Below are 17,652 nucleotides of genomic sequence, written 5' to 3' on the forward strand. Positions count from 1 at the left end.
AAAGTTAATATTAATGACAATGACTTTGTCATAACTGTTGTAACTTGTTTCACTTTACTTGAGGTAATAGTTAATATTAATGACACCGTAGTGACACTTAATGACTTTGTCATAACTGTTGTAACTTGTTTCACTTTACTTGAGGTAATAGTTAATATTAATGACGCTTAATGACTGTCATAACTGTTAACTTGTTTCACTTTACTTGAGGTAACAGTTAATATTAATGACACTGTAATAACACTTAATGACATATTCATAACTGGTGCTACTTGTTCCACTTTAGTTGATGTAAAAGAAATTGTTAGTGAGTCTGTTATTAAATCATTTGACCATGTAATAAAGCTTAGCGAAATCTTTATTGCTTGTCCTACTTGTTTTGCTTTATTTCAGGGAGTGGAAATATTAATTTTGTTAAAGCTTTTGATAGTATAATGACAATTAAATCATTATGACCACTATTATGTCATATTTATGACATGATTCTTGGTTAATGTCAAGTTATCATAAAGACATTTTGAATAATGTCAAGTTTGTATTAAAAGTGTCAATTTACCAAGTGACACTTTATGACAACAGGCATAAATATTCATGAAGACTTACTGATATTCATGACAGGTGTTATGTCATGTTTATGACGGTGTCATGTCAGTCTTATTCACACTCCTTCAACTAAAGTTTTACCAATCCACTTAAACCAGAGCAAAAATAAAATCAGAGCCATGAAGATTTTTCTACCTGTTGATTTTATCTGGAAACAGATCAATACATTTTACCGTTACGTAACGATGTCCAGAACGTGCTGCTCTTTATAGTCTCTGGGTTAAAGGAAGTGTTACTGCCGGATAAAATTTACATTTTATTTTTAATTTTAGCAAAAAGAAAAATGTGTCAAAAGAGAAATGTTGCTGGCAGATTTTTAAATGAAAAATAAGCGTAAAAATATTTACCTTTTTTAAGTCCGTTTTTTTATTTAAAATGATTCCTGCTGCCCGTCTTTAACCTCCTTATCAGTCTGGCAACTATTTTGATTTATTTCTTAAAAAATTACAAAAAGTCCTAAAATAAATTTTTAGATGGATTTGAAAATATTTCACTACATTTTTAATGTTGATTTTATGAAAGTTCAACATACGCTTTATTAAGAGGCTTTTATATTTTTACCAATAAACCCTTTTTACGTTTAAAATGTATTTTATTTTAAGTAGTATTACTTTCTAAAGGTCATATATAATGAAAATATAAATAAAACTATTTATAATTATTAAATTTCTAAACGTTGTTTTTTTATGTATTTGAACAAGGTTAAGCGTTTTTCTTTTTTTAAACTTATTTTTGACTTTATTAATAATGACTCAAGTTTCTAATATATTTTTTAAATCAAGAGTCTTATTCTGAAAAACTATCATACTTAGATAGTATTGCTTTCTAATAACTTATTTACCAAAATTCTTGATTTGTGTTTTCTTAAATCTATATTTACTTTTCTTTTGTGCAACTTATTCAACTGAAGTAATTAAAGTTATTTTTACTTCCATCGTCAGGAAGCAGCAATCTTCTTTCTAAATGGCCTATTAGTTTTTTCGTTTTCCTATTCGACGTTAATGTGCTTCTTTAAAATAATAATTTGATATTTATATGTATTTTTGTGTTTTTGTGCAGAGTCCAGCCCATACAGCTCGGACAGTTCAGGTCTTCAGATTCAAACCAGCAGCCAAAGTGAGAAAACGATCCTCACTCTGAATCAACACGATAAAAATCTCAAACTAAAACTTTTATTCTGCCAGGCGTCACTTCCCCAACTGTGTTTGGCGTCAGTGGAACACCAGGGGGCAGTGTGGGGTCTCCAGGTCCAAAACGCACCAGTTCTGGAACTGGAAACACTCTAAAGGTATCAGTTTTATTTAGGTTTACTTCAACGAGGAGAAATAATCGAACAGCGTTCAGTTTCCCGTTTGCTTCCTGTAGCGATGGCTGACGAGTCCCGTCCGAAGACTGAGTCAAGGAAAAGCCGACGGACAGAAAAAGCCCACAATCAGAACCAGAAGGCGGGACAACAGGTCCGATGTGGCCACGCCCTTCCCTGGGAACTCGCAGGCGGTGCGTAAACAAACACTGAACCAGTGAAGATGGCGGCCAGCTGGCCACATTCTGCAAACTAAAGCGAAAATGTTTGTGTGCATAAAGAAGGCGAAGAAGGAGGAGGCGGGGCAAAGTGGAGGAGAGGAGGAGCCTGAAGAGGAAAGCCACACCCTTCTGCCACCGCCCATGCAAATCATCAAAGACCCCAACAACCCGGAGGTAAAAACACCAAACCATCCTGCAGGTCTCAGGAAATTCACACGGCAAGAACCTGAGAAACAACACAAACTGATTTCACTCACCAGCATGATTGTGTCAAAGAGTCGTCCCGATAATCAAGACATTCTTAAATTGTCAGAAGAAGGAAATTGGGAGTAAAAATCCTGTTGCGTGAACTAGGCCTTAGAGTAATTTATGTTAACTTTTGTCCAGGCTTTGGACTCAGATCAGGGATCCAATGAGTCGGACACAGAGCAGCGAAATAAAGCACTGAGGGGACGAATGTAAGTCAAGCCCAATGGTAAATGAAACATGGCTGAACTTGAACAGCAGGTTTCATTGACGCTTTCTGTGCAGGTTTGTTGTGAACGAGATGATCCAATCAGAGAAGGACTACGTGAAGGATCTGGGAGTGATTGTCGAGGTGAGTCCTGATTCAGGTTTTCATCTCATGAAATGGTGAAAAGAAGGAACTACCTCCCCTAATGACTGCGACCTCTCAGGGATTCATGTCCAGGCTAGAGGTCCGAGGGATTCCCGAAGACATGAGAGGCAAAGACAAGATCGTCTTCGGAAACATCCAGCAGATCTACGACTGGCACCGCGAGTCAGTCCAGAACCAGAACCATGGAACCAGCGTTTGTTCAGACAGCCTGACGCTGACTCCTCCTTTCTGTTTCAGCTTCTTCCTGGTGGAGTTGGAGCGCTGCGTCCAGAACCACGACCTGCTGGCCGACCTCTTCATCAGACATGTGAGTTCTACCGACCCGGATGCAACAACGCGCTACAGACAATCGCCAAGACTTTCAGGTCCAGACGATGGGATGATTGTTCTTTACCCGGAGCTTATGGACAAAGAACCCAGCTGAACTCGACTCAAATGGATTTGAGTCTGGAAATGTGGCTTCTTGTTCTTGATTTTTTGGTTTTAAAATGGATTTTGGTAAAAACATTGACGCCTTTTAGATAATTTGATGTTTTACCAGTGCTATGCTGGTTTAGCCTGTGGATCCTGGACTTTGGTTCTGATTTACATTTGCCAACTTTAATATGAAATGTTTTCTTTTATGTAATCTTGCTGGTATGTTTGAGACTTTTTGACCTTGACACTCGTGTTACTTTGACATAAAAGGTCATGATCTGAGTTGGAACCAGAGAGGTTTAACTTGGAGTTTTAGACGTTCAGACTTTATTTAGACTATGACTCGGACATGTTGGTAGTTACTATGGACCAGTTTTCTTGGGCTTTGACTTGATTTGATTGTTAAAAACATGAATTGAATCCTACGGGTCCTAAATGTGTCTTGGGACTCGATTTTGGGAACTTATTACAGAAATGACGCGTTTGTTATGATTTCAGACGTTTTGCTACATATTTAGGACGTGTTTAGGGGGAAAACTTTACACTGCTTCTGAAAAAGCTTGCCTTTGATGCGGTCTTTGCACAGAGTTGTTGACTTATTGCCTTTTTGTGGCTTACTATGAATTGTTTTGCCAACCAGGCCCTTAGCTTTTCTGAAACCACTTACTGGACTTTTAACTTAAAACAAAATGTGAAATTTGTAAGTCTACTTTATCAAAGTAAAGCAAACAGTGGTAGAGAGTTGTCTGGAAAGACCTCCAGATTGGAAAATATTCGTTAATATAATGTATTAAAACATATTATTGGAGATTTTTGGTGCCTGATGCGTCGATGTATTTCTATGATGAAGTTTTTGTCTTGTTTTCCAGGAGCGCCGACTGCACATGTACATAGTTTACTGTCAGAACAAGCCAAGGTCAGAGTTCATCGTAATAGAGTATGAGACTTTCTTTGAGGTAATTAACCACATTTTTATGGTTTTCTTTTCGCTCCAGATTATTCGATGGTAATAAACCATTAATGTAGTTTTGTTTTGAATTGAACTAAATGTCCATTTGTAGGAGATCCAGCATGAAATCAGCTGCAGGATGTCCATCAGTGATTATCTGATCAAACCCATCCAGAGAATCACAAAGTACCAGCTGCTGCTAAAGGTACGGCCACATTGGAAACAGAACTTATAACTGTGTCAAACAAAAGGCAATCAGATGGAAATAAATACTAATTTATGAGCTTAGACACTTGGATTAGTCCATCTTTAAGACTTTAATCTGGATTAGTGATGTTGACCTGCTGGTTTAGACTTTACTTAAAGGTCTTGAATTTATTAAATTATATGTTTTGTGAAATGATGCGTTTTCCATCTAACAGGATTTCCTGAAGTACACAACCAAAGCTGGTCTGGACTGTGAGGAGGTGGAGGTGAGTCTCTTCTGTTAATCATTGCATGATTCCTCTAAACTTATCTTCATTTAGGGCCGCAGGATTACATAACAGGGAGGGTCCTGTTTCGCCCCCTGGTGTCTGATTGGTGCATGAGTCACATTAATCACCTGGTATCGTTGTGATTCATGTAGTTTAAAATGTTTTCTGATCACTGACCTGAAGGTATTTCTGTTGGTTTCTGTTTATTCTCCTCTGACCTTTAAGAAGTAATCAAGTTTTTTTAATCAAGATTTGCATTCAGAACAAAGACGTGACGAAGTTTGTCAGTTTTGACGCCTGGTTTTGTCTCATCCTCAAAGATCTGATGAAGACAAAGAGGCGGCATTGTGAGGAAGATAATAAATGATTCATACAGGATGGTGAATCATCAGCCTGTGGAACATTGCTAACCTTTGCAATATTTAACATCAGTCTGTGTGTGTGTGTGTGTGTGTGTGTGTGTGTGTGTGTGTGTGTGTGTGTGTGCGCGTGTGCGTGTTTTGTTTGCAGAAAGCAGTGGAGCTAATGTCGCTGGTTCCTAAACGCTGCAACGACATGATGAACTTGGGACGCCTGCAGGGATACGAGGTGCTGCAGCGCCCCCTGTGGCCCAAAACTTTCTATGATTCTAAAAGATTTTGATAAATTCTGTATCTGAATATACAAAATAACAAAAAAGAGCTCTGGAGATCATGTGGCTATCTGCTATCAGCTTTAATCATAAGGTGATGTTGCTGAATGTAGAGTTTTCTGAAGATTTGTATTTTTCTGCCCCCTAGTGGCAAAATATAATTAGTGCACCTTAAAAATATGCTTTGCCACAAAAAACTGTTATTGTAGATAGGAAAAGCAAGAGGAGTAAATTTCTGCCAAAGATTAAAATCAGAAGAAGGGATTTCTGTTTCAAAAGTAAAACATTTTCCACTTTTGAAAGTCAAATTTCCAAATTTTTTCATAATTCTTGAGTATTATTCACCCGAATGTATCTGGTCTTTCCTCTGACTGCGCCTGCTGCTGTTCTCCAGGGGAAGCTAACGTCTCAAGGGAAGCTGCTGCAGCAGGAAACCTTCTGTGTTTGGGAGCAGGACGGCGGCGTTTTGTCCCGCAGCAAAGAGCGACGAGTCTTCCTGTTCGAGCAGATCGTCATCTTCAGCGAACCGCTGCGAAAAGGCTCCAACAACCCCGGGTACCAGTTCAAAAACAGCATCAAGGTGAGACCAGTCCCACTGGGGAGACAGGTAAACCAGTACATTACCATTGGGAGGCTTTCATGGTGCTGGTTTGTGTGGGCAGGTGACCTACCTGGCCATGCAGGAGAGTGTGGACGGAGACCCCTGTAAGTTCGTCTTGTGGTCCCGTGGGTCGGCGGAGCGCTTCACGCTGCAGGCCTCCTCCGCCAGCATCAAGATGACCTGGGTGGAGACCATCGCCACCCTGCTGGATGCCCAGAATAACTTCCTGTCAGGTGGCAACATCATTTAAATCTCACTGGACTCTGAGAACCCTGAAAAACCTTAAAGTTTCCATTTTCTACAACCGTTTTTGAATTAGTCAGTAACTTCTTGCGATCGATAGATTGTTCCAGTCGTGGAAACAGGTAAAACAGCTCACAGAACCACACCCACGGTAAATCTGCTCAGCCTGGCACTAGGGGGCACTAGAGTGACCAACCAGCAGGCAGCCATGTTTTTGTGATAAATGTTAAAAATGACAAAAACTGAGGCCAATCAGCATAAACCTAGCTTAATATGTCCTTACTGCTAGTGGTGTAGAAAAAACACAATTTAAAATAAAAGATGCTCAGTCTGGTGGGGGGAAAGTAAATCCTGCACACTGACCAGTTCTGCTCAGTGGAAACGAGACTTTAGAAATCACTTTAACCCGGTTAAAGGTCTGTGGTGGGTCCATTGCACTCCGATATGTTGATGATGTTGTTTTTTATTTGAATGTTCTGATCAAATCATCTCTAAAGTTAAACATCTCATATAATCCCAGCTCTCCAGTCTCCCATCGAGTACCAGAGAAAAGAGGCCGGGATCTCTGTGACCCGGCCGCTGTCATCAGGGCGACCGCCGTCGACCCCGCCCACCCCCAACGGCCACGCCGCTCAGCCTACTCCAGACAGCGAGCAAGACGACCAGGTCTGGGTTGCTTCTGCTGCTCCGACGGTTCCCCTCAGTCAGACTGGACCTAAACCCAACTCGTCCCTGCAGGAGCTGGTTCTGGTGCTGCAGGACTTCCTGGCCGTTCGGGAAGACGAGATCACCGTGTACCGAGGAGAGAAGGTCCAGATCCTGTCATCCAATCAGCAGGGTCAGAGCCTGGTATACCGGCCGGCCAACATCGAATCGCCCGCTGCCGAGGGATGGGTGCCACGGAGCGTGCTCAAGACAAACTGATACACACACACACACACACTGACTGAGGTCAGAGTCTGGTTTACAGTTTACACACACACACCTGCCCCCTGCAGGCCAACAGGGTGAACAGCACCGAGGGAAACCCAAAGAGAAACTGAAGGAGGATGATGATGATCAGCTGCTGATCACAAACTCTGATTGGATCAGGACAAAAATCATATCAGAAATCAATACAGTTATCAGTTGAGTTATGTTCACATGTGCCTTAGTTACGATTTTATTCGGATTAATGTTGAAGGATTTATTTCTGCTTTTTCTTCCTTTTAGGATGTTAGACTTTATTTACTGAACTTTCTTTCACTGATATCAATATTAAATTCCAACCAATATTTTAGCAAATTAAAATAAATTAACTCCACGATGTTTTACTTAGAGGAAAAATCAGTTTCATTAACTTATTTCATCTTTATTCAGTTTTAGATGATATCCAAGCTCTTCTGGATTAAACCAATTTAAACTAATAATCTGGTTCTTAAGCCTCTAATTGGACTTTATCACCATAAATGAAAGGAAAAAGGAGTTAATTTGCATAATTAAGTCTTAATATCTTTAATGGTGCAGAGCTGATGTCATCGTCCTTCAGGCTCATGGTGACAGTTCCCACACACACACACGCGCGCACACACAGACACACACACACCCAGCAGCGGCTAATGTTAGCCTCTCTCCTGGTGCTTCATCTCATCCAATCAGATGCTGCCGTCAGCCTGGCAGCAGCCAATCACACTCCCTCAAACTGTTTCCTGTGGATCGTTGGAAGGAAGGCCTCACCCGGCTGGGCAGGGCTACAGGAAGCTGCCGTTGCCTGGCAACCAGTGACAGTATTTAAAAAAAAATAAAAGCCTCCAGAAGAAGGAGGCGTGAAGACCCGTCAGCCAATCAGAACTGAGCTGTCTGTGTGTCGTCATGTTTATAGTGTGTATAAAGACTGAGGACACACACACACACACACCCTGCTACGATGAAGATTAACGACGTGATAATTATGAGATTTAGATTCTGATTTTCACCTCCGTCCAGAGGAAACGAGAGAAACTGTCATTAATATCAGTGTGTGTGTGAGAGTGTGTGTGCTTGTGACGCCGTCCTCTGTGAGTGTGTGAGAAAGAGAGAGAGAGGGAAAAAGAGTGTGTGTGTGTTTTTCCACGGAAAGTCGTGGTGTCCCGCTGTAGCGTAGCCATGACGACTCGTGTTTACGGTGACGCCATTTTTACTTCGATTACTTTTGATTTTGGAGGGGTTTTTTTCTTTTTTTTTTTTAGTGGACCGCCTGCAGCGACGGTTGCCTCGGCAACGGCCCGTTTGGATATTCTGATTATGCATCGCTCGTTTCTGTAAATAGACCAGAAGTCCAGAAAAGCAACTCCACACGCCGTGGACGTCATCCGTCTCTCATCTGCAGCAACCCTCCACACACACACGCCTGTCTGTCCCCGTCCCCCTGTCTGTCCCCGTCCCCATCTCTGGGTTTCTCTGGTGCCATTCTCAGACAACACCCTGGTCCTTAAGGAGCTCTGCAGGTCGCTCGGCATAAAACAAAGCGCACAGTCCTGGTTTAAGGTGGAATAGCCCGTTGTGAAGGGTTTAAGGTGGAATGCTTGGTTGATTCCAGTCTATTTTAATCCGGTTCCTGTCCCTCGTCTCATTGGTTCCTTTGCAGCTGCAGGTTATTGCCCCCCAAAACTTACAGGATACTTAACAAAGCTAATAAATTATCTTTCAATTAAATGTTAATTGCAGACAAAACAAGCAACATCTTCCATTTTTGCTGCTAAATTATCGACAAAAATGACTTATTGACTTATTCCGGTTCTTCAATCAGCAGATTGGTGCTACATGCTAGTCTAGCCACTCAGTATGTCGTGCTAGCTGCTACATGTTAGCATTAAGCTGCTATTTTATGCTAGCATAGCTCCACTCCTAGGCTAGCTCCTTTTACCAAAACTAAATTTTCTTTCCAAGATTTTGAAGCAGAAATGAACCCAGTGAGTCAAAAGAAGCAGCTTCCATGTTAGCGGATGTAGCTTGTGCGTCAGATTTACGGCCCTACCAGAAACACGCAAATACAAAAGTTCCGGTTCAAGACTTTGTGTGTAAAAATTTAAAACGTGATTAATCGCATTAAAATTTGAATGCGTTAAAATTGATGTAATTAATGAATGGAAATTAGCGTGTTAAAGTCCTGGCCCAAACTATAACACATCAGGGTTCTCCTGGGACAGCAAGTTACTTCCACCATGAATCTGCAGGTTTCCTTTCTTCAAAGTTTGCTGCATTTTTCACAGAAATCACAGATTAACTTTAAGAACTTCCATTTCTGGAACTTGCATTGTTGGTTTAAACACTTCCAGGTCAGGAGAAAGTTAAAGGTGCCTGGTCATCGTTTTAAAACAACCGTTAAGTATATTTCAATAATGAAACCTCAAAGTTACGTTTGTGGAAAGTAGTGTGTAATTTCACAGTAGCCTCTAAATCTTGGGAAAGTATTAACTGCTGCTGAGCATTTTAATTAACTGGAAAGGTAGAAAGTTGTAGTTTCTATTCAGTGTTACAGTGGTTTCCGTTTGATCCATCAGAGGATCTGAATACGACCTTGCTTCAGGCAGAGTTGAAATAGACTTGAAAAAGACTGACGTCTCGCCACGACCAGCTCCAGGCTGCAGTTTATCACATTCCAGCGGCTGCAACAACACCACGACTTTTATGCAACAGAAAAACTGTCAAACAAACCAACGACTCCAACAGAATCTGCTTGGATCGCACCGATAATCTACGACTTTATCACGACACGGGAAACATGAGATCAGAAAACAGTTCTTCTTTACGACGTTCTTTCAAAGCTTTTAGTTGAAATGTAAAAATTAACGACAAGAAACCAAGATTTTCAGTGACTGGTTGATGCTGTCATGTGTGATGCACTTCAATGTGGTTCAAAGCTGAGTTCAAGTTCTGTAGGAGCTGTCGTAATTATCAGTTTTACCTAAAAAAAAAAAACATGTAGCTTGAGCTAAAAAGAAAAAACAAACTAATCAGAAAGTAAGCAAACAAACCGTAAACCTTTCTGATCCCACACAACCTGAACTCTAGTTTTAACAAGGAACTGAAACTAACAGTAGACGCCTCTTTGTTGCCTGTTCTGAAATAGAGAATGATTTTGTGTTTTTATGTCGGTGTCAAGACTGTTGATGCAAAAATATTAAAACAATAAGAGCCCAAACCAGACAAACGCTTTCCTCACAGCGGCTGAACTCGGAGTGCACGAAGGGCTGAGGGCGGGACGCCGCGGCCCCGAGAGAAACTGGCAGCCCAACTTCTACCAATCTAACTAAACTGGTGCCAAACGTCTGTGCAGCAAAAGTATTAAAGATATAAAGAAATGGCCATGAAAGGTCAACCAGCCCCTGCAGCTTCTTCAAATCAGACAAGATTGGTGTCAATCAACTCGAAAACGTCTACGCAACAAAAAGTTTTGTTTGTGTTTGCAGACAAATGTTTTTGCTGCACAAATGTAGTCAAATCAACTGACACCAGTTGTGTTTGATTTTGTCAAAGACCTCTGGAAACTTTTTGATTTATATCTTTCAATGACAGCGGCACAAATGACAAGTCTTACTGCACAAACATTTGACAGAGGTCAGAGGTCAACCAAACCCTGCTCTCATTTACAAAACAAAGATCTGGTGTCAATCAACTCAGTTATGTTTGTGCAGCAAAAATTTCATTTGTGCTGCTTTTGCTTTGAAGATATTAATGACGATCTCTGGAAACTTTTATTTACGTCTGATGACACAAACGTTTGACACGAGTTCTGTCAGATTTGAAGGAGCGTTGGCGTTCAGCGTGGCTCTGCGGCGGCGCTCTGAGGAGAGGCGGTGCACTATGAAGAGTTGAGGTGGAAACTGGTTCCGGACTGGGCCAAGGGCTCTCCAGACGGCTCCCATTAAACATTGCACAATATTAACAGTGAAGGTGGAAACGCTGCGCTAAGATGGATGGTAGCGCATTCTGAAGAGAGACTGGTGGAAGATAGCACATTGTGAAAGGTTAAAGGTCACGGAGAGGCCTTTAGTTTAGGGTTAGAGGTGAAAATGGGAAGCGGCGCACCGGAGGGCAAAGGGTGCTGTTTGAGGCCTCGCCTTGTTGCCTCCTGGCAAACTCAACTAACCAATCAAACAGTGTTATTTGTACAGAACTAACAGCTGCTAACTGACTGCTAACAGCTCTCTGTTGTTGTTTGTAATAAACTTCATTTTTCATCCAAAGCGTCTCGACTCGAGTTGCTCTGATTGTCTGCTGTCTAAATGTTTGAAGAAACCAAAACAACAACGTCGTCTGCAAAAAGCAGAGCCGCATACGACTGAAAGAACGGGGATAAAGTTCCTCTACAGGGAAAATATCTGGAGGAATTAATATTTAACCCTAAATCAGTGTGAAAACAGTCGGAAGTGCAATCTGGTGGGAGTGTTGCATGCTGGGATACGGTCTGATAGGAGCAGCTGTAAACCAATTCAACCAGTCGGGTTCAAAGCCGGACGCAGAAACATAACTTTAACCCCGAAAACACTGGAAGGACGTAGCTAGTTAACCCTTTTCCAGGTCGCCATGGAAACAGGCCAGAAGGGTAATTAAGGACACCAGAGGTTTTTCACTGCAGTTTATATAATGAAGTCATCCTGATATCAGTTGGAGGCTGCTGTATAGTTTTACAGTGTTATTCCTTATTTAGATAAGAGATAACAGGAGCAGCAGGTGTGATAACGACAGCTGGACCTTTTCACTTAAAGGTCCAAATATTAATCCATCAGATTAATAATCCAGCTGGAATGATCCAGAATCATTCAGTCCTGTTGGTTTTCCAGATATTTAATGGGGATTTTTCACAGTTTCTGATCATGATTGGTTAGAGAAAGTTAAGTGTTACAGTGGAAATCTGACCAAAGTCCAGTCCGGTCCAGTCCGCTTACGCAATGCGGCGCTACGAACTTCTGGAGCGGATCACGTGGATCGGAGCCTGCTTAAAGGAGGCGGGATCCACAGCGGCGCCGGCCACTCTGCAGGACCACAGCATGCAGGACATCATCGCCAGGAACGGGCTGGAGACCCCAGAGCCGCTGAAGGCTGAGGTCAAAGGTCAGTGGCTCTACAACAAGCTGGGTCTGTTTGGTGAACGTGTTGAACAACAGAACCTTATATTTATGGCTCTGGGAGCCGTTTATCCTGCTCCAGTCAGTTCTGATTGCATGAAAATATATTATAGATTTATTTGTTGATGTAAGATTTAAAGCTGCAGTTTGTAACTTTTATTAAAAATGTGTTTTTTCCATATTTATTAAAACTAGTATGAGAAAGATCAGTGAAAAGCTAAATCTCCATCTGAAGAAATGCACAGCTAACAACCAAAAGCAACCAATCAGAGCCAGGAGGCAGGTCTTAGCGCTGTTAATCAATCTTGGGTACGCACTGCTAAATGTGCTAATGATGGAGAAACAACTTAATGTTACAGGAAAACCGTTTATCTGCCATCATCAGTGGCTATGCTAACTAGCCTTAGCATTTATGGCAGGATCAGCCATAAATGCAGCGTAGCAGAAAGCCATTGGGAAGTGATTGGCAGCGCTAAGACCCACCTCCTGGCTCTGATTGGTTGTTTCTAGTTAGAATTGGGAGAAACAAGAGGCGATAGATTTTTTTTGTCACAAATTATCTCTCATTTTATCACAACAATTTCAATAAATATGTAAAAATCATTTTTTATATATTGCAGTTTTAATATCACACTTCATATTCATTGACAATGTTTGAAAATCCTTTTACCAACGCAGCTAAATCCTAATCAGTGAGATTAGAAAAGGATTACAAGGCCATAATCTGAGACGAATTCCTCTACAGGACTGGATTTAGTAGCATGGCATCACTTCCTGTTGTTTCCTGTTCAGTTTATAGCCAGAGAGAATCAAAAGTTAGTAAAAGTTATTTTCAGGTTTAGTTTGGCTGCTAAATGTTTAACACAAGATGAAGAACTTACAGCAAATTAATTACTAATGAAAACTTCTGTATTGATTTGAGATCAGATAAATAATAATGAGATAAAATCAATAGACTATTGAAATGTTGTCAACTAATCATTAAGTGGAGAATACAGATGGTAAAAAAGGTGCTGTAATGAAGCCAAAACTGAACAATAAATATAAATATTTTACATTTAAGTCAAAAACATTCTGAGTTTTAAATCTGTAGAGTTTTAATAACACTGCCTCTATGCCTCTACAATCACCTTTTACATCTATCAACTGAAATCCATGTTGTGTTTTATGCAATAATGTGTTTACTTATTTAAAAAATAGAATTTAATTTTTTATTTGCATTTTTGTTGTTTTAATTTTGTGTAAAATAAGCCTAAGTTAAATAAAAAATATAAAGTATGTGACAAATTTTTATCTGATTAGTTGTTACAATAATCAATACTGATCAAGTCTCGATTTCAGAAAAAGTGTGATTTATATCACAGTAATAGTATATTTTCCAATTTATTGTTCCTCATTGAACAAACAGTGGAAAATATCAAACAATAAAATTTCTTCTAGTTGTTCATCATTAATTTTAATTTATCAAGACAATAACTTAAAATTCTTGATAAACGCCCCCGTCGGTTCCAAACACGCCGACAGTTTGCTACAAACACAGCATTTTGATGATTAATGAAAGAAGTGTTGTGTGTGTAACCTTTGACCTCCAGGGTCGGTGCCGCCGTGGCTCCAGGGCACTCTGGTGCGGAACGGACCTGGACTTTTCTCAGTGGGGAACTCCGAGTACAACCACTGGTTCGACGGCCTGTCGCTGATCCACAGCTTCACCTTCCACAACGGTCAGCAAGGGGCGCCACTGAGACCAACAAACCAACCAATCAATCCACCAATCAATCCACCAATCAATCCATCAATCAATCAATCAATCAATCAATCAATCAATCAATCAATCAATCAATCAATCAAGTATATTTATGTGGTTCATTTCAGCCACAAGTCAAAAGTGACAAACATTCCTTCATCATCAATACACGTTAAATTTGTTGCTCATTGTTCCAGTTCTGATGGTTCTAAAGCAGCTCTTTATTTAAAGGAGTCAGTGTTTCGGCTGTTTTGCAGTTTTCTGGATGTTTGTCCCAGGTTTCAGCTTGATTTTCATTTGCTCTGCACCGTTTCAGGGGAGGTGACGTACCGGAGCAAATACCTGAAGAGCGAAACCTACAAGAGTAACACGAAGGCCGATCGGATCGTCGTGTCCGAGTTCGGCACCATGGTTTACCCCGACCCCTGCAAGAACATCTTCGCCAGGTAAAAACACCAGAAACATCTATGTTGAATATGTTGATAAAACTCATTAATCTGTTAAAATATTAACAAATAGCTGTCCCTCCAGGATTTTGAGATTCTTTTTGTGGATTTTGAGATCAAAATCACAGATTTTGTGGAGCTAATTTAGAAATATTTGTAAGGACATTTTGCAATATTTATGCTAAAGTACAATGCGAAATGTGGCTATTTATTACTTGTCATATCAATTATAACCTGACATCAAGTAAAGCTGAGGCAGCAGTTTATATTAAACTCAACGTTTTTGACCAATTTTGAGAAAAATTTGCAATAAAATCAGAAAAAAACTGTTGATTTTGTGAAAAACTGGATCGACTTGATGTAATGTGGAGTCTAGAGGGCCACATAAAATGCTACGGCAGGCCAGATTTGGCCCCCGAGCCTTAAATTTGGCATACTGCCCATTAGATCTGCGCCTGTTCTTGAATTAACAGACCACAACAGAAAACTTAAAGTCTTTTCAGGTTTTCATATTTTGAGGGACGGAGAGGCTATAAATCTCTTGTAAAGCTGTATTAATTATTCTAGATCATTAAAGCCAAAACTATCCTCAATTTGTTCTCTGTAAACCTCGTCACCAGGACAATGACGCATTTCCGCAACATTGTCCCCAATTTCACGGACAACAACCTGATCAACATCATCCGCTACGGTCAGGATTACTACGCTTCCTCTGAGGTCAACTACATCAACCAGATCGATCCGCTGACCCTGGAGACGGTGGGCCGGGTGAGTTTATACACTTCAAAGCTCTTTGACTCGTCTCACAGGACTGACACGCCATCATATCCAGGCCAACTACAGGAACCACATCGCCCTGAACCTGGCAACCGCTCACCCTCACTACGACAAGGACGGCAACACCTTCAACATGGGAACCGCCATCATCGGCCTCGGACGGCCCAAGTACATCATCTTCAAAGTGCCAGCAAACGCCTCAGGTATGAGAGTAAACATCATCGGTTTTCTTCGCCAACATGTTCATATCCGACTCAGATACAGTTAATGGATTTATGACGCTGCAATCTAAGAGCGTGAGTCAGATGATTTGGCACTGGGACAAAATCCAGAGTCATCCAAGATAAGCTAAGCATTAATTAGCCAAGACGTGACTGACTGCTTGTGAACTTTGGTTGTATTGTTTAAAAGGATCAAAGCGTCATGACACTGTAGACCCATCATTATCATTCGGTCATCAGAAATGACCAAATACTCTGAATACTCTGTATTTTTCTGTCTGTTTCAGATAAAGACCCCAAGAAGCCGGCTCTGAGAAAGGTTCAGCAGATCTGTTCAGTCCCTTTCAGATCCACTCTGTATCCGAGTTACTTCCACAGCTTCGGCATGACGGAGAACTACATTGTGTTCGTAGAGCAACCCTTCAAACTGGACATAGTGAAACTGGCAACCGCCTACTTCAGAGGTGTCAACTGGGGGAGTTGCCTCAAATTTGATGAGAAAGACAGTGTAAGTCTTAATCAAACAGGATTAGCATGCATGAAGCACTGCGTAGCTTCGAGGGTTGACAAAGACACTTTCCTCTTTAGTTCACAACGTTTTACTGACATAACTTCCTCGTTCCAGACGTTCTTTCACGTCATCAACATAAAGACGGGAAAGGCTAAATCTCTTCGCTACCACGCTGATGCTCTGGTGGTTTTCCATCACATCAATGCCTACGAGGAGGACGACCACGTCGTGTTCGACATCATCGCCTACAAGGACAGCAACCTGTACGACATGTTCTACCTCCACAACATGACCAAGGAAACAAACAACTTCATCCAGACCAACAAGGTGTTCTCCCCACCGGTCTGCCAGAGATTCGTCCTGCCGCTGAACGTCCAGAAGGTACAACCAGGCTGAGGTCACAGCCACCAAGTCTGTTTCACTCCATGATCATTACCTGCGTGTCCTGCAGGATTCTCCCAAAGGAACCAACCTCGTGACGCTGACGGACACAACAGCGCAGGCGGTGATGCAGGACGATGGATCGATCTACTGCAAACCCGATACCATCTTTGAAGGTTTGGTGTTTCTGATGTGGAGGAGAAGCGATGCGATCCATCGGATCTAACGAGTATGGCTGCTCTGCAGGGATGGAGCTGCCGGGGATTAACTACAACTTCAATGCCAGGAAGTACCGCTACTTCTACGGCTCCAGGCTGGAGTGGTCACCTCATCCCAACAAGGTAAAAAGGATTTCATTACAGCCATACCTTCACCTCTTCTGAACCACATAGTATTTTTAACAATTAATTCTGTTGAGTTTTATTAAAAACAATAAAATACACACAAAAACTAAAAATGAAACCATAAAAATGCTATTAATTTTAGTTATAATGCCTGGAAACAGGATATATCGATATGCTGACGATGTGATCCTTCTTACCAAAATAATTTGCTAGTTTTTCAAAATTAATCTACCTGAATTAAGTGAAATTAACATTGGAGTGGATTGCTTGTGTATATATGATGAAAATGTTCCTGTATTTTAAATATGTTGCTCATAAAGATCTTAGAAATTAGAAAATGTTTCAAAGCATTACCAACAAACCAGAACAACGTAGAAAACATTAAAACGGCTGAAAATAACTGGCTTAGCCTCCTAAAAACTCACCATCTGCTTGAAAACCTCCCACCAACAGATCGCGAAGGTCGACATCGTCACCAAGACGCACGTCGAGTGGCGTCAGGAGAACTGCTACCCGTCGGAGCCGGTGTTCGTCGCCTCTCCGGGGGCGGAGGAGGAAGACGACGGTGAGAGAAAACCGTGAAAACGGATCGAATCAGATTTTTATTCTCTCCGTTTCTAATCATTTTGTTTCTGCAGGAGTCATCCTGTCGTCCGTCGTTTCCTCAGATCCAAGTGTTTCTCCGTTCCTGCTCATCCTGAACGCCAAAACGTTTGAGGAGGTCGGCCGGGCCTCCATCCCGGTCCCGGTCCACATTGACCTTCACGGACTCTTCATTCCTGCCAAATCATAAAAATAACCGCAACACTTTTGGTTTTAAAGCAGATAGTTACTATTGAAATCAAAATGAAAGGTTTTATTTTCCTTCCGATTTTATTTTGTACCCAATTCTGACTGATTTTACTGAGATAAAGCAACATCTAGAGTCGTATTTCTATAAAGTGTTTACAAAGTTTTTCTAATGTTGAGATTTTATTTCTGTTAATCATCAACAGATGGATATTTATTCCACTGTAAGTTTGGTAAAAAAAAAAAAAATAAATAATAAAAAAAAATATATATATATTAAAAAAAAA

The 17,652-nt window shown here is 41.0% G+C and overlaps 2 protein-coding genes across 4 annotated transcripts in view; both read left to right on the forward strand.

Annotated features, from left to right (window-relative positions):
• kalrnb (kalirin RhoGEF kinase b) overlaps positions 1-8,034 on the forward strand; it is a 39,958-nt gene extending 31,924 nt beyond the window's left edge. Inside the window, exons 42-57 of one of the 2 annotated variants that reach the window (XM_015051103.1) lie at positions 1,663-1,719; positions 1,788-1,891; positions 1,969-2,100; positions 2,191-2,301; positions 2,515-2,585; positions 2,659-2,725; positions 2,805-2,908; positions 2,984-3,053; positions 4,033-4,119; positions 4,225-4,317; positions 4,535-4,585; positions 5,099-5,176; positions 5,614-5,799; positions 5,882-6,053; positions 6,584-6,729; positions 6,802-8,034. In XM_015051103.1, coding sequence (XP_014906589.1) covers positions 1,663-1,719; positions 1,788-1,891; positions 1,969-2,100; positions 2,191-2,301; positions 2,515-2,585; positions 2,659-2,725; positions 2,805-2,908; positions 2,984-3,053; positions 4,033-4,119; positions 4,225-4,317; positions 4,535-4,585; positions 5,099-5,176; positions 5,614-5,799; positions 5,882-6,053; positions 6,584-6,729; positions 6,802-6,987 — 1,715 coding nt within the window. In that variant the 3' untranslated portion in view covers positions 6,988-8,034. Of the gene's footprint in view, positions 1-1,662; positions 1,720-1,787; positions 1,892-1,968; positions 2,101-2,187; positions 2,302-2,514; positions 2,586-2,658; positions 2,726-2,804; positions 2,909-2,983; positions 3,054-4,032; positions 4,120-4,224; positions 4,318-4,534; positions 4,586-5,098; positions 5,177-5,613; positions 5,800-5,881; positions 6,054-6,583; positions 6,730-6,801 lie in introns of both variants that reach the window. The other variant, XM_015051102.1, reaches the window with a different exon arrangement.
• Positions 8,035-11,693: 3,659 nt separating this feature from the next.
• bco1l (beta-carotene oxygenase 1, like) lies at positions 11,694-17,534 on the forward strand. Of its 2 annotated transcripts, none has more exons than XM_015051118.1 (11): positions 11,694-12,138; positions 13,745-13,873; positions 14,213-14,342; positions 14,963-15,110; positions 15,175-15,322; positions 15,628-15,848; positions 15,966-16,232; positions 16,303-16,408; positions 16,479-16,573; positions 17,030-17,141; positions 17,245-17,534. In XM_015051118.1, exons 1-11 carry the CDS (start codon positions 11,976-11,978, stop codon positions 17,367-17,369), a joined length of 1,644 nt encoding a protein of 547 aa, XP_014906604.1. In that variant the 5' UTR covers positions 11,694-11,975; the 3' UTR covers positions 17,370-17,534. The 2 variants fall into 2 exon arrangements, with proteins under 2 accessions (XP_014906604.1, XP_014906603.1); XM_015051117.1 differs by having other exon boundaries at positions 11,696-12,138; positions 17,215-17,534.
• The last annotated feature ends 118 nt before the right edge of the window (positions 17,535-17,652 follow it).

The sequence above is a fragment of the Poecilia latipinna genome, unplaced genomic scaffold (genome assembly GCF_001443285.1).
Source record: "Poecilia latipinna isolate Pla-1442-1.1 unplaced genomic scaffold, P_latipinna-1.0 Scaffold1031, whole genome shotgun sequence".
Taxonomy (NCBI): Eukaryota; Metazoa; Chordata; class Actinopteri; order Cyprinodontiformes; family Poeciliidae; genus Poecilia; species Poecilia latipinna.

Excerpts from the sequence above, each read along its gene's own strand:
- bco1l (XM_015051117.1), top strand. The coding sequence starts at position 11,976 with ATGCGGCGCTACGAACTTCTGGAGCGGATCACGTGGATCGGAGCCTGC. Across the intron at positions 14,343-14,962 it reads TGCAAGAACATCTTCGCCAG|GACAATGACGCATTTCCGCA; the intron begins GTAAAAACACCA and ends CCTCGTCACCAG. Across the intron at positions 15,849-15,965 it reads AATTTGATGAGAAAGACAGT|ACGTTCTTTCACGTCATCAA; the intron begins GTAAGTCTTAAT and ends TCCTCGTTCCAG.